Source organism: Bradysia coprophila, chromosome IV (assembly GCF_014529535.1).
Source record: "Bradysia coprophila strain Holo2 chromosome IV, BU_Bcop_v1, whole genome shotgun sequence".
NCBI lineage: Eukaryota > Metazoa > Arthropoda > Insecta > Diptera > Sciaridae > Bradysia > Bradysia coprophila.
In genome coordinates this window covers 10,508,664-10,521,520 of record NC_050738.1, presented here as the reverse complement: position 1 = coordinate 10,521,520, position 12,857 = coordinate 10,508,664, and the positions used below count along the sequence as shown (strand labels likewise).

The following is a 12,857-nucleotide window of genomic DNA, read 5'->3' as shown; positions in this document are numbered from 1 at the left end:
GATCTAAGACTTTCAATAAATGGTTAATTTTCATATATTTTTGGCGAAATAAAAATAAGGATAAATGATAAGTTTCCATAGGTTTTTTCCTTACTTCCTTTCTTATGTAACTCAAAGTGAGATTCAATCAAAAACGTTTAGTGAGATTCAATCAAAAACGTTTTTGTGATTAATTTAAAATCCACAAAATCTAGCGATACAGTTGCAGATCTAAATAGTTTTTGGGATTAAAAGATATTTGAGTTCATAGTGTGGGAAATTCTACCTTCCACCTAATGTCAGTACTACATTCGTCTTGGTAGGATATTATCCCCAGCTCGCAAGCACCAAGACACTACACTACCATCTACTTTTGAGAAAAACACATTACTTTGGGCATGTTGCCAGTTGAACGATACTGTGTATTCTGAACTATTTCCGTACGATTCCATCGTATTTAAGTCCAGTTCTAAGGCAACTCGACCAATTTTAATTTAATGGAATACTTTGATTATTTTATTAAGTGACTTATTCAACAGTGAAATCACTCCTCCAATTGCCCTTGCAACTATTTCTGACACACTCCCACCTTGACCTTGCAGCTCAATGTGGAAAGGTCAAACCAATTTAAATCGTTTCTTAATCGAAATCACGTCCAATGACCAACCAAATAATTGCGACGATCTGTGAATTTGATTCGAACCACCAGATCAATTACTGACCAATTTAACTGATGCCAATAACCGATTTCGTCTGGGCGTTACGACGACCACCAAATTCTATTTGTCCAACTAATTGAAATTGCGTCCACGCCAACCAAATTGTGAAGCGTTAATGACCAACCAAATTGAAGCGTCGCTGACCAACCAAATTGAAACGTCAGTGACCAACCAAATTAAGACGTCAATGACCAACCAATGGTTCGAATGTTGCACCTCCGACCAACCAATTGTTAAGTTGCGCCCGATGACCAACGACTAGGATGTTGGATTTATGTGTGAACTCGTCACACAACCAACCTGGATGTTGCGCCATTGTCCAACCAATTAAGTTGCACCCAATGACCAACCGAATGGTTTGCTGGATTTATGCGCGAACTTGTCACACAACCAACCTGGATGTTGCGCCATTGTCCAACGAATTAAGTTGCACCCAATGACCAACGAAACAAATGACCAGCGAAACGAATGACCAACCAATAAGTGGCCAACCAAATTGTACAACCAACCAAACGATTTGACCAACCACTTCAACCAATGATCGGACCGACGACCGACCGATTGCAAATTGGCCACACGACCAGACGAATGTACCAACCAAATTGAATCCTACCAACTGCGCCACTTGTGGGAAATTCTACCTTCCACCTAATGTCAGTACTACATTCGTCTTGGTAGGATATTATCCCCAGCTCGCAAGCGCCAAGACAGTACACTACCATCTACTTTTGAGAAAAACACATTACTTTGGGCATGTTGCCCGTTGAACGATACTGTGTATTCTGAACTATTTCCGTACGATTCCATCGTATTTAAGTCCAGTTCTAAGGCAACTCGACCAATTTTAATTTAATGGAATACTTTGATTATTTTATTAAGTGACTTATTCAACAGTGAAATCACTCCTCCAATTGCCCTTGCAACTATTTCTGACACATAGAATATATGAATAATAATTCAAATTATCTGAGCAGCGGACGAATTTCAATAGATAAGTGCTTAAGTAGATTCTTACAACCACAAACTTTTAAGAATAGCGTCTTATCAGAATCAGCTTTATATGCGACTATAGTTGACAACATTTTAGATTATCACTACAAAATAATGATCGTTGACCTATCTCCATCAGGGCCGGATTAAGATCTTCAGCGCACTGGGCTGCTGTCATTCCAGTGTTCCCACTCATCCTAAAACTCGTAAAATTCCTATAATGAATTCATACTCTCTTATTTCTCCAACTTCTCTCATTTCTCCATATTGAATATATAAATGAGAGAAGTAAGAGAAAAGACTGAATAGTTTAATTTTTGAGACAGTACCCTCGAAGTTTAAAATAAAAAAGAAAAACTATAACTGAGGTGAATTTGGCCGGGTTGTTGCTTTGATGGTGGAAGTAACCATTGAAACTTCGCTATACCTTATTTTTTAGAGTCTGTCAAAGTTCGCCGAAGGAGGAAAATTTACAGATTTTAGCAGATTTCGGAAACTCAATATTTTTTTTTTTTAAATCGGAAAACTGGTTTTCTTTTGTTTTTAGATCATGCCTAGCATTCCCAGTACTAGTCTCATTAAATTTACGAAAAAAAATTTCGCCGAAAAAAATTCGCCATGCAATCATTCGATGAAAACTGAAACTATTTACCACTGCTGCGGAACATCCAAAAACTTTTTCATCGTTAAAAGTTTGGAAACTGAACGTGCAACGATAATAGCGAAGAAAAAAAAATCTTTTTTGAATCAATTTTAAAAATTACTCAACTTTCACCTCAGTTTTAAAATATCATTTTTAAGAAAATTCGGAAAAACTGAGGGAAAATCGGAAAATTCGTGAAATTTTTGTGCACTAAAAAAAACTTTGAGCCCTCAGCTTTCGTTTGAGACCAATATCACCTGCGTAGGTTCGATTACCGCTACACAGAAATTCATCAAACTTACCTCTGCATCGAAAACTTCAACCGGATGAAGATGGCGCTAGAGGTCACTTTTTCAAAGTCTCCTAATCGTTTTTGAATCCCCAAATGCATATTTATCAATGGTAAAAAATTCACGCCTTTATACCAAAATGCACCAAAATTAGTCTTGCCCTCATGAGAAAAACACATGTTGGCGCAAGTAGTTACATTCAATAGTTGTCCTCCAGAATTGCTTGAAATAAAACCCTTATTTGAATGAGTGATGAACTTTTCGTTTTTTTATTGAATGCATTAAATGTGATCAATCCAGCTACGACGAAGTTTTGAACTTGACCAAAAAATGGAAAAAGTAGTATAAGTACAGAAATAGTAAAAATTGGTTTTTGATTCACACCCACCCTGAACAAAAATAAGTTTTACCGAAAATGCACCCAAAAATTGATTGCTATTCTAAATAGGGAAGGTTCATCTTGAAAAGTACTCAATTCCTTAGTCGTTGTTACCAAGCCTTTCCTACTTCAACACATATGATACATTGGAGTCGGTAGGATGTGATGTTTTATTTGCAGTTAAAGATGTCATTTTCTTTGAAGTAGTTGCATCGTTAGTAGATGAATGTGCTAACTTAGGTGTCACCGAAGTAGTTGGTGCTTTTCTAACCGTACTCAACAATGGATGTTGGGATTGAATGGTAGCAGTTACTGCCGAAGGGGTGGTGAGTTTTCGATTATCGATTGGATTCGATTTTGGTAGTTGCGTTGATCGTATTGATGTTAGTATGTTACTGTTAACAGATTGTAGAGCCTGTTTGAAAATTTTGATTATTTTCCTTTGCATAAATTTAGTCTGCAAACGAAATTCATTTAATTTACCGTTTTAATACCACTTGCACTGTTGTCAACGTTCATTGCTTGCATTTGACTTTTTCCAACACTATTGATGGAATTCGTCAAATGGATATTTGATTTGCCGACATCAATCAATGTGAATTGAGCATTACTGGATATACGTCTCTTAGTCAACTCCAAAACATCATTTAGTGTATATCTGCTAGACATATTGTCTTCACCGTCAGTCAGGATAAAAATTTGAGTTTCCTCACTCGCCAAAACTGTCATCATACAAAAATTAAAAGTAGTCCACCTCTTACTATCGTGGAGTTCGTCGTAGCAATACCTGCATCAGGAATAGATGTAAGCATATCTCCCCACGCATCATACAGTGCAGTGCCTCCTCCATATGCACATTTATCTTGAATTTTTCGAACAATTTCGTGAATTTGTAATTTTGATTTTAGGGCAGTGAATATTTTTTCCGCTTTATCATTGAATAACGTCAAATCAAATAAAACTGAATCGGGCCATGTGTTGAACATATCTTTTATTGTGGTACACACAGATCCTATTTTTGAACCTTGCATGCTTCCACTGACGTCCACAACTGCATATATGCATACATTTGGTTGATGGCTGCTGGCGTTTCTCGACATTTTTGTTTACAGCTGAATTTAAATAGAAATTTTGATTAAGGGAGATAAATGTTGATTCGGTACATTACAATAGCGCTTTGTTTAGTCCTAGTCAATCCTATTTACTAAACATTCTCAATGCAAATAAAGTCTACTGGAAAGCAATGGCTGAGTCAATTTATACACTGAAAATCGCAAAACACGCAAGTGGTCCTTTGTTTTAGGGTCCAAACAACAAAGCCTGTAGCAAAATGATCTGTTGACCAGTTGTTTATTATGTACCTAGATTACGTAAGCACAGTCGAGGTCCAGGTGCTTGTCAGTCCGTTTATCCTATCCAATGAACCAGGAAACAATTATCTCTAGATGTGTCTGCTGTATGACTTCAGGTCTCGACAGTGGTCCTCCCGTCTTAGTGGTCAGCCATGTGGACGTTTAACGGGGTTGCATAGACAGATACCGCTACTTATTACCCAACTCATCATTTTGCTATAGGAGTTGTTGTTTGGTTTGGAAGCTACATGCAATAGACCACTTGCATGTTTTCAGCGAAAAAATTGGCTCTACAGCTTCCCGTCATGTGAGAATAATTCACGGGTGAATCACCATTTTCTATACATAAAATTTACCATGTCATACAAATTCGATTTTTTAATGAACCGTTCTTGTACATTTACTAATATGGTGGTCCGTGTGACCTCCCCAAATTGACAGACTTGGGCAAAACAAGAAATCTCTAGGTAATGGTAACAATTGAGATTGGCAGACTATTAAGTGATTTCTAACAGAAAAATACGAACCTGGACAGTCTACGCAAACTTAAAAACTGAAGTAGTCTTTCAGTAGCATCGTATTAAACAACAATTTAATTATCTTATCAATGGAAATTACAAAGTGGACATTTCATTTTGATAAGTTTTTGCAAAATCTACGATTTAATTGCGTAGAAGCAGAGACGGATTAACACAAAACGTTAGGATACTGGTATCCCAACTGAGATACACGTATTTTGTATCAAGGATACCGGTATCCCGACATAGAACGTGTGGATTTTCCTTTTACAAAACGTTAGGATACCGGTATCCCAATTGAGATACACATATTTTGCATCAAGGATATCGGTATCCTTACTCACAAAAAGTGGATTTTCCTTTTACAAAATGTTAGGATGCCTGCATCGCAACTGAGACGTTGCGAGATTCCTACCAGCAAGAAATTCCTTATGGGCGCGAAATTACACTAATAAAGTAGGAATTTCGCGTGGCGCGAGATTCCTACTTTAATAGTGTAATTTCGCGCCCATACGGCGCGAAATTACTACTAGCCGGCACCGAAGCTGACTTAGACATCACTCAATTAGAAGGCCAAAGGCACCGAAAGCCAACTTTGATTTTTTTCAGCCCTCTATTTGAGTGACTTCAAAGTCAGATTATGAAGCACATGCTATGATTAAGATTAACATTTTCAACAGCACGTATTTAAATTCTGTGCCAATGTTTCCATCCGTTTGAAGGTGAACATACATCATCTCTATGTCTATTTCATTCTCTGTTCGATCGGTAACATTTACTAAATACTGATTTAAGTAAGAAATAGTTATTTGTTTAACTAGGAGAGAAAATAGAAAATTCCAGCAAGGACGATGCTTGCGGCTAGAGCGAAGCAAGGGCGGTAATTTCGCTCGAGTTGGAATTTCCTATTTCTCCCAGAGGTGAACACAACGTTTTTCATGTATGCATGTTGTGTTTTGCCCAAGTGATAGTTCGAATAAGAAAATTTCTCTTTTCTTCCCACAAGAGAGAAAGTGTTGAACTTTTCTCACTAGAAATGTCATAAGGCAAAATACAACCAGAACAAATACAGACGTTGAAAGGGCAACACGCCCGATATAAGAGTGTATCCTTAAATCAGCAACACATCGCTAAAGTATGGAATCCACCTCTGATTATAACGCGCCTAAGATTTTTTTTTTAAATAAGGTTTGAAAGTTCAACAGAATTTCAGTTCAGCAAAATTTACGATTGCGTCTTACGAGTCACTAGTGTTTTCTTGTCAGTTTCACAAAAAAAAAAACTATTGGAAATGTCTCAAAATAATTCTGGTCAGCCAATGGATTTTTAAGGTGTTGAGAAAGAATTTTAAAATCTCAAACTCTATTGCAGGTTCGCGATTGCTTGAGGATTTTAAATTACGTTCGTTCTTGGGCGTTGGTGCATTCGGAGCAGTTATCAAGTGCCAGAAACTACTTGAATCGAAAGAGTATGCGATAAAGGTGACATCAGGAGACGCTTTGCAAGAGGTGCAAACTCTTGTTAGTATTCCGCCTCACAAAAATTTGGTTCAGTACATCACATGTTGGAATGACCGATTCTCTAAAGCCGATATACAGGAAGTAAAAAAAATTGTTGGAACGAACAATCAAGCTATCGATTGTTTCAGGTTGGTGACGCCATTTCTTTCTCTTTCGTTTCTAATTAAAGTTGAATTGTAGTGATCCAACAAAGATTCGGCTTTGCATTCAAATGGAGCTTTGTGGTGAGAGTCTTCGTACTTGGCTGTTGACACACCAATCAGTTGATGAAAAGAAGACAATTGGTTTGTTCATGCAGATGGTCGCGGGGATAGAGCATATTCATAAGTCTGATATTATTCATCGTGACCTGAAACCAGAAAATATTTTTATGGGAATTGACACAGACTCCCTTCTTAAGATCGGTGATTTTGGTATAGCAACGGAACACAAATTGAATCAGTCAGCAGTCCATACTCAAAATGTCGGAAGTCCCGCTTATCTTGCTCCTGAACAGCACACCGGCCGATATAGTAAAGCCGTTGATTTGTATGCTTTGGGAGTGATTCTGTATGAATTACTCTACCCTGCGATGCAGCCTGCCCCATGCGCCAAATGGTCGCAAATGATTACTGACTTAAAGCAAAACAAAACGATTATACATTCGGTGAAAAACAGATGGCCAACAACAACCGATCTCATACTACAATTGACATCATTCCATCCAAGAGATCGACCGTCATTCAATGAAATTTATCGTACATTTGTAGTCCCAAGTAGTTCGAAACGACAGCCTAGTGGATCGAGTCAAAATTCTAGTGGATCCAATCGTCTTTCTAGTGGTCACCAAGCTTCTTCTATTACCACAAAGCCAACAGTAATCCACAAGGGCATTACTTGCGATGGCTGTGGTAAGGAAAACATAGAAGGAATTCGATACAAATGTACCGAGTGTGAGGAATATAATTTGTGCGAAAGTTGTGAGACTAGAACTGGGTTGCATCCACAAAGCCACATTTTCAATAAGATAAAGGTACCAGGCAGCTATAAAAATTTAAACAGCCTTTTCGCTGATATGAACAAATTGAGCTTGACGAATACGCCAAAACCGTCTTATCAAAATAACACTCAACCCACACCGCCTTATCAAAATAATCCTCAACCCACACCGCCTTATCAAAATTACCATCAACCCACACCGCCTCATCAAAATTACCCTCAACCCACACCGCCTCATCAAAATTACCCTCAACTCACACCGCCTTATCAAGATTTCCTTCAACTCACACCGCCTTATCAAAGTTACCCTCAACCCACACCGCCTCATCAAAATTACCCTCAACCCACACCGCCTCATCAAAATTACCATCAACCCACACCGCCTTATCAAGATTTTCTTCAACTCACACCGCCTTATCAAAGTTACCCTCAACCCACACCGCCTTATCAAGATTTCCTTCAACTCACAACGCCTTCTCAAAATTACCATCAACCAACATCATCATATTCACAACCAAGCACCTGGTGCTTGACACAACAGGATGAAGATGACGACGATCAAGATGACTACGATGATGGTGACGATGATGAAGATTACGAATATTCCAGCTATTCGCGAGGGGCCGTTTGCAATTATTGTGATAAACACGTTCAAAAATGGTATCAATGCAAAGATTGTCCACGTACCATTGAAGGTTACTTTGATTATTGTTCCCATTGTTACCACAAAACTTCGGGAAGCCGGTATGATCACACTCGATATCACCGCTTTCGCAAATATCGATGCTGAATCAAACTAAGAAAGCACGACATAGTAGAGAAACAAGAAGATTGTTTCAAAAACGTTTTTTGGCTCCATTTCATTGGTTACAATTACATCGAGAAGAAAGTGACATACTCTAATAAAATTTTTAAAAATCACTTCAATTTATTGACCATGGTCAATGGCCTGTGGTGAATTACAATGGAAAACTCATCATAATTGTAGTTCCCATTAACACAAAATTGTTCTGGTGTTTTCGGCCTAAGATACTTTACAATAATAAAAATTAAGATTAAAATATAAATTTAAAAATAAATTGAATAAAATAAAATAATAAATTTTGCGGAAATAGTCACTATATAGTAACTGTGGCTATTTGCTCCAAAACGAATTTTGGTTGGATTCCGAGGTGGAATCAAAATTCCCAGATCAGAAAACACATTGAATTTCCATTTTCTCTCCCTATAGTATTCGCTCAGAAAAGAAAAATTAATAGCCAAAGGATCATTGCTTCAAGATTTTATTAAGATGTACATTTAGTCTTAATATCTGAATGTTAATCAGATAATCAACTCAACCACAGTTTCACAAAATAATTTGGTGAATCTATTTTGTAGACTATCTTTCCTTTGATGCATTGTATATAGTTAAAGTGTTTGGTTTGATCCTACAGAGTTTATTCTTATACGAATTGTATGTTTTAGGAAAGTATTGCGTTCGATCCTACTGAGTTCTATCATATGAAAATTGTATTAGGAATGTGTTTTGTTCAATCAAATTAATAAATTTTTTCTTTGAAGAAATGTCAAAATTAGGCGTTTTACTGCACATTGAATAAAGGTTATTTCTTTAGCATCTACCGAAAGCTTTGAATAATCTTACTACACTATAAGATTTCAAAATACAACAACCTTTACGTGCACCAACACACTTCAAGCAAAAGTGTCCGTTCAGTACAGTGTCAAAATTTGTTTGATACACTGTCTCGCATCAGTGCTCTATTTAGAGTACAATACATACCACTAATGTTTGAAGAACGTTGCGTGCACGAATGACGTAAATGCGTATTTTTGGCACAATTTGTCATACGATTTATCAATTGGAAAAAAATAGTCGAAAGCGTTATCAACGTGCATCCGGCCAATAATTATTTCAAAACCATTATCTACATTAATAAATGTCACTTACTTAATTTTAATTAATTGGATGTCACATCCTCGGTCACATCTGAAATTTTTATCTTGGTTTTCATTTTTTTATCTCCTCTTCTTTTTTGAATTTATTGGAGAATTTGCGAAAATGATCTATCTTACTACTAAATTTGAATTAATACGTTAAAAAGTACACCTGTTATAAGCCAGGTGATTGCTAGTCTTAAATTATAAGTCTTCTTCTTCCTCGCTTTATTTTTGCTTACGACTTTTAGTGTAATTTGACAAAAAAAAAGATTTCAATTGATTTAAGCTAACGATTAATGTATGCAAATTTTTTTTTTCTTATTTTTAGTCATTCATAGGGTGTTTTTTTTTAAATGGACCAGGATTCGTCGGAGCTACTTCTTAGAGATGATATATCGCACCTGGCGTATGTTTATCTTTAGATCCGTGGACAGGACACACTCACCAAAAACAGCATAGTTCATGTATTTTTCTGAAATTAATATTTTGCTTTCGAGTTTAGGAACAATATTCACTTTCTACCAAAAAACAAATATCCTAAACCTGTCACTACTAAAACTAGATAAAAGCTCTATCAAGACATTTTTTGATCTTAACATAAACATTCACCACGTGTGATATATCACCTTTTGAAGTTTCAGGGCATGTAACATATCTGTGCTTGCCCCGTATCTACTGGACAAAACCTATACAATGAACATGTATGCCCAAAGCCTGTAACGGCAGTAAATTACGGACAAAAAACTCCCTTTTTCAACTTTTGGTGGAAGCTCACTCGCCAATAAAAGAATATTAAAAATAAACGACTGGGACATATAAACAAAGCTTCGCTAAAAAATAGCTCCGACGGAGCCTGGTCCACTTTCAAAAAAATCTCTTTTAACTTTCAGGTCACCGTTTAATTCAGTTCAATTTAAGGCCGAGGTGCATAACTCATTGATCGTGTTACGGGTTTCGAACTTGGAATTTCGTTCTTTTCTTGTTGCGTTACTCCAAATCGATGTTGTCGTTGTCGCATCTGACCAACCCAACAGTGGTTTGGTCTTCCCCTTGTACGCACCTGGTCTATCGAAAGAGTTTTTCTTGCAACATTGCTTTCATCTAATGATAACCACAATGATATTAAGAATAATTACAAGCGATTCGTTCGAATGAAATGAGATGGCGGCATAGTACTTGGTTTGTATCAAAACTGAAGACTCGAAGACTCTTAAGCATGATAATCTTACGAAGTTGAGACACTATAAATATATTATGCGACGAAATTATTCACTCCAGTCGACCTGTGAAGAGTAAAATTTGTGATGCTCTACAATTAAAATTTTATGAACTGGGACAAAACAAAAAATTAATCTTGCATTTCTTGTGCATGGTATTTCGAATAACATTTTTTCAAGCTCAGTGTGTAACATAATGTACTCCAAATATCTAATAAGTAACGAAAAAATCGGAAAATCGGTTTCTAGGTTTCTGTAGAAATGTACAAAACTGAAATTCAATATTACACGAGCCACAAATTGCATTTACTTTCCATTTCTTTCTTTTTTAGGGTTTCTCTATTATAACGTTCCACTGTGGTCAGTATAATTCGATTTTCTAATCCTTTATACTTATACGCTTTCTGAAACAAGTCAACCACCGCCTAATCATCGCTATCAACTTTCTTTCGGTTCAACAGTCACTTCTCACTGTCTGTATTTACAAGGAATTTCGAGTAGGTAACTTAATTATCAGTTCGTATAATCTAAGACTCTTTTACGACGGAATAACTGTCGCATTCTCCTCCTGTCAATATTTCTTACCACTTGCCTTTAATTATTAAATTAAATTTAAGTTTGTGTCAATCTTCGAACATATTTTATCACAAACATCATTGTACCGCATGGTGCCGTAAAAATGTTCACCCTTATGCGATTAATCATTTGAAGAGAAAAAAATCAGGAAACAGGAAATTCCATAATATCGAAATTTAGCAACTTGGTTCGATTTTAACGACAACCCGACTCGATTTTTTTTAAACTCTCTACTAATAATTTGAAACTATAATTCTCAATATTGTGTCATGGGTTCGACGTGGAATAGATATGCGGATACGTTAGTGTAGACGTAAGTGTAAAAATTTGAATATTCCAAAAAAATGTTATGGATTTTCAATGCAAGATGGCATAGACACAGAAATATATTAATACCAAAAGATACACACTATAGAGTGACGTAGTCGATGTGTTGTATTTCCGAAAGAAACGAAAACGAAAACATATCCTTACTGAACTATGAAATGAAAATTATTATGAACGTGTTAAAAATGATATATTATGGTTGCACAAACGGGTACACATGGATGAAAATGTATAAATGAGAAAAGGGATATGAATGTGTCAAATATTAGATGAATTAAGTATGGGATAGCGATATGAACTCATGGGATTCGAGCAGTAAAAAAATTAAGAAGAAAAAAAAACTCTTTTAGCTCATTGGAGCGATTAAAAATGAATATTTCTTCCGTTCGATGTAAAAAAAACAAGTCGTAAAAATGTTGAACAAAATTTTTTATTCATAAATTGACAAAATAAATAAAAAATCAAAACAAATTTAAGCTTCTCATGAGGCTACACAGATGAAAAGAAATACTTTATGGGAACAAATCTACTGCAAAGTTGATGTATAAAACTTAGAATTCGTTGTGGGAACACAAAAATACTTTATATAGCGTTGAAGCCTAGAGAAAACCTTCGCAAAGACAAGAACATTTTTCTTTTCTTTTTTAATTCAGAAAAACTTTTGCTAAAAGCTTCTCTTAGTGAAAAACGTATACATGTCCAACTTAGGCCAGAGTATTTGAATACCTTTGTGAATTTAAATTCGAAAGAAAATAATAAATAAAATGGAAACGCTGAGAAACTTTACAATTTACCTACGACATCCATCCATGTAACATGTTACCGAAGGTATGTATATAAAATTGCGAAACCGAAGTTTACTTTCCAATTCAACTGAAAGTTAAATTTCTACTCGAGGTAACGGATCACAAGGGATGTTTGTGTGGCGAAAGAATAATCGTCATATCATCATTCGGAAAAAGTAACCCTTGGGATGAAACTGTGTGACAAGTCAGATTCAAACTTGTGATTGTGATAGATTACTTTGTGGTACACTAGTTAAGTTTATAGAAAATGCAGAGGTATAAACTAAAAAGTCATCGACAGAAGCAGGAAGATTACACATTAGTCAGTTTATGTATGTTCAGTACAGTTCCAAACGTTGGTATGAAGCAATTTACTCATTTAGAACACTTGCCCAATTATACACCATTCGGCTCAAAACATTTGTACAATTTTACTGACAGGGATGAAATTCTGATCAGATTTAAGTCATGCTTTGATACCTATACCTGACCTTATTTGCTGATGATGTTGTTTTTACGACGAAGGAAATCAAACGAACTGACCGAAAAACATGTGTTATTCGCACGGCGACAAAATTGTAAATAACTCTAGTTAACGTCGTTGGTCGTTTCTTTTATAGCAATATAGCATGTTGAAACAAAA

The 12,857-nt window shown here is 36.0% G+C and overlaps 2 protein-coding genes across 3 annotated transcripts; one reads left to right on the top strand and one right to left on the bottom strand.

The window, feature by feature from the left end:
• Nucleotides 1–3,083: 3,083 nt before the first annotated feature.
• On the bottom strand, nucleotides 3,084–4,233 carry LOC119066183. The gene is made up of 3 exons (XM_037168484.1): nucleotides 3,788–4,233; nucleotides 3,484–3,722; nucleotides 3,084–3,415 (listed from the first exon to the last, which is right to left on the bottom strand). Exons 1-3 carry the CDS (start codon nucleotides 4,098–4,100, stop codon nucleotides 3,125–3,127), a joined length of 843 nt encoding a protein of 280 aa, XP_037024379.1. The 5' UTR covers nucleotides 4,101–4,233; the 3' UTR covers nucleotides 3,084–3,124.
• Nucleotides 4,234–6,122: 1,889 nt separating this feature from the next.
• LOC119066182 (serine/threonine-protein kinase atg1-like) lies at nucleotides 6,123–8,162 on the top strand. Of its 2 annotated transcripts, none has more exons than XM_037168483.1 (4): nucleotides 6,123–6,171; nucleotides 6,242–6,518; nucleotides 6,571–7,631; nucleotides 7,764–8,162. In XM_037168483.1, exons 1-4 carry the CDS (start codon nucleotides 6,162–6,164, stop codon nucleotides 8,156–8,158), a joined length of 1,743 nt encoding a protein of 580 aa, XP_037024378.1. In that variant the 5' UTR covers nucleotides 6,123–6,161; the 3' UTR covers nucleotides 8,159–8,162. The 2 variants fall into 2 exon arrangements, with proteins under 2 accessions (XP_037024378.1, XP_037024377.1); XM_037168482.1 differs by having other exon boundaries at nucleotides 6,129–6,180.
• Nucleotides 8,163–12,857: the final 4,695 nt, after the last annotated feature.

Excerpts from the sequence above, each read along its gene's own strand:
- LOC119066183 (XM_037168484.1), bottom strand. The coding sequence starts at position 4,100 with ATGTCGAGAAACGCCAGCAGCCATCAACCAAATGTATGCATATATGCA. Across the intron at positions 3,723-3,787 it reads TACATCTATTCCTGATGCAG|TTTTGGCGAGTGAGGAAACT; the intron begins GTATTGCTACGA and ends GTATGATGACAG. Across the intron at positions 3,416-3,483 it reads GTGCAAGTGGTATTAAAACG|GCTCTACAATCTGTTAACAG; the intron begins GTAAATTAAATG and ends ATTTTCAAACAG.
- LOC119066182 (XM_037168482.1), top strand. Across the intron at positions 6,519-6,570 it reads CAAGCTATCGATTGTTTCAG|TGATCCAACAAAGATTCGGC; the intron begins GTTGGTGACGCC and ends GTTGAATTGTAG. Across the intron at positions 7,632-7,763 it reads TTACCCTCAACTCACACCGC|TTCTTCAACTCACACCGCCT; the intron begins CTTATCAAGATT and ends CTTATCAAGATT.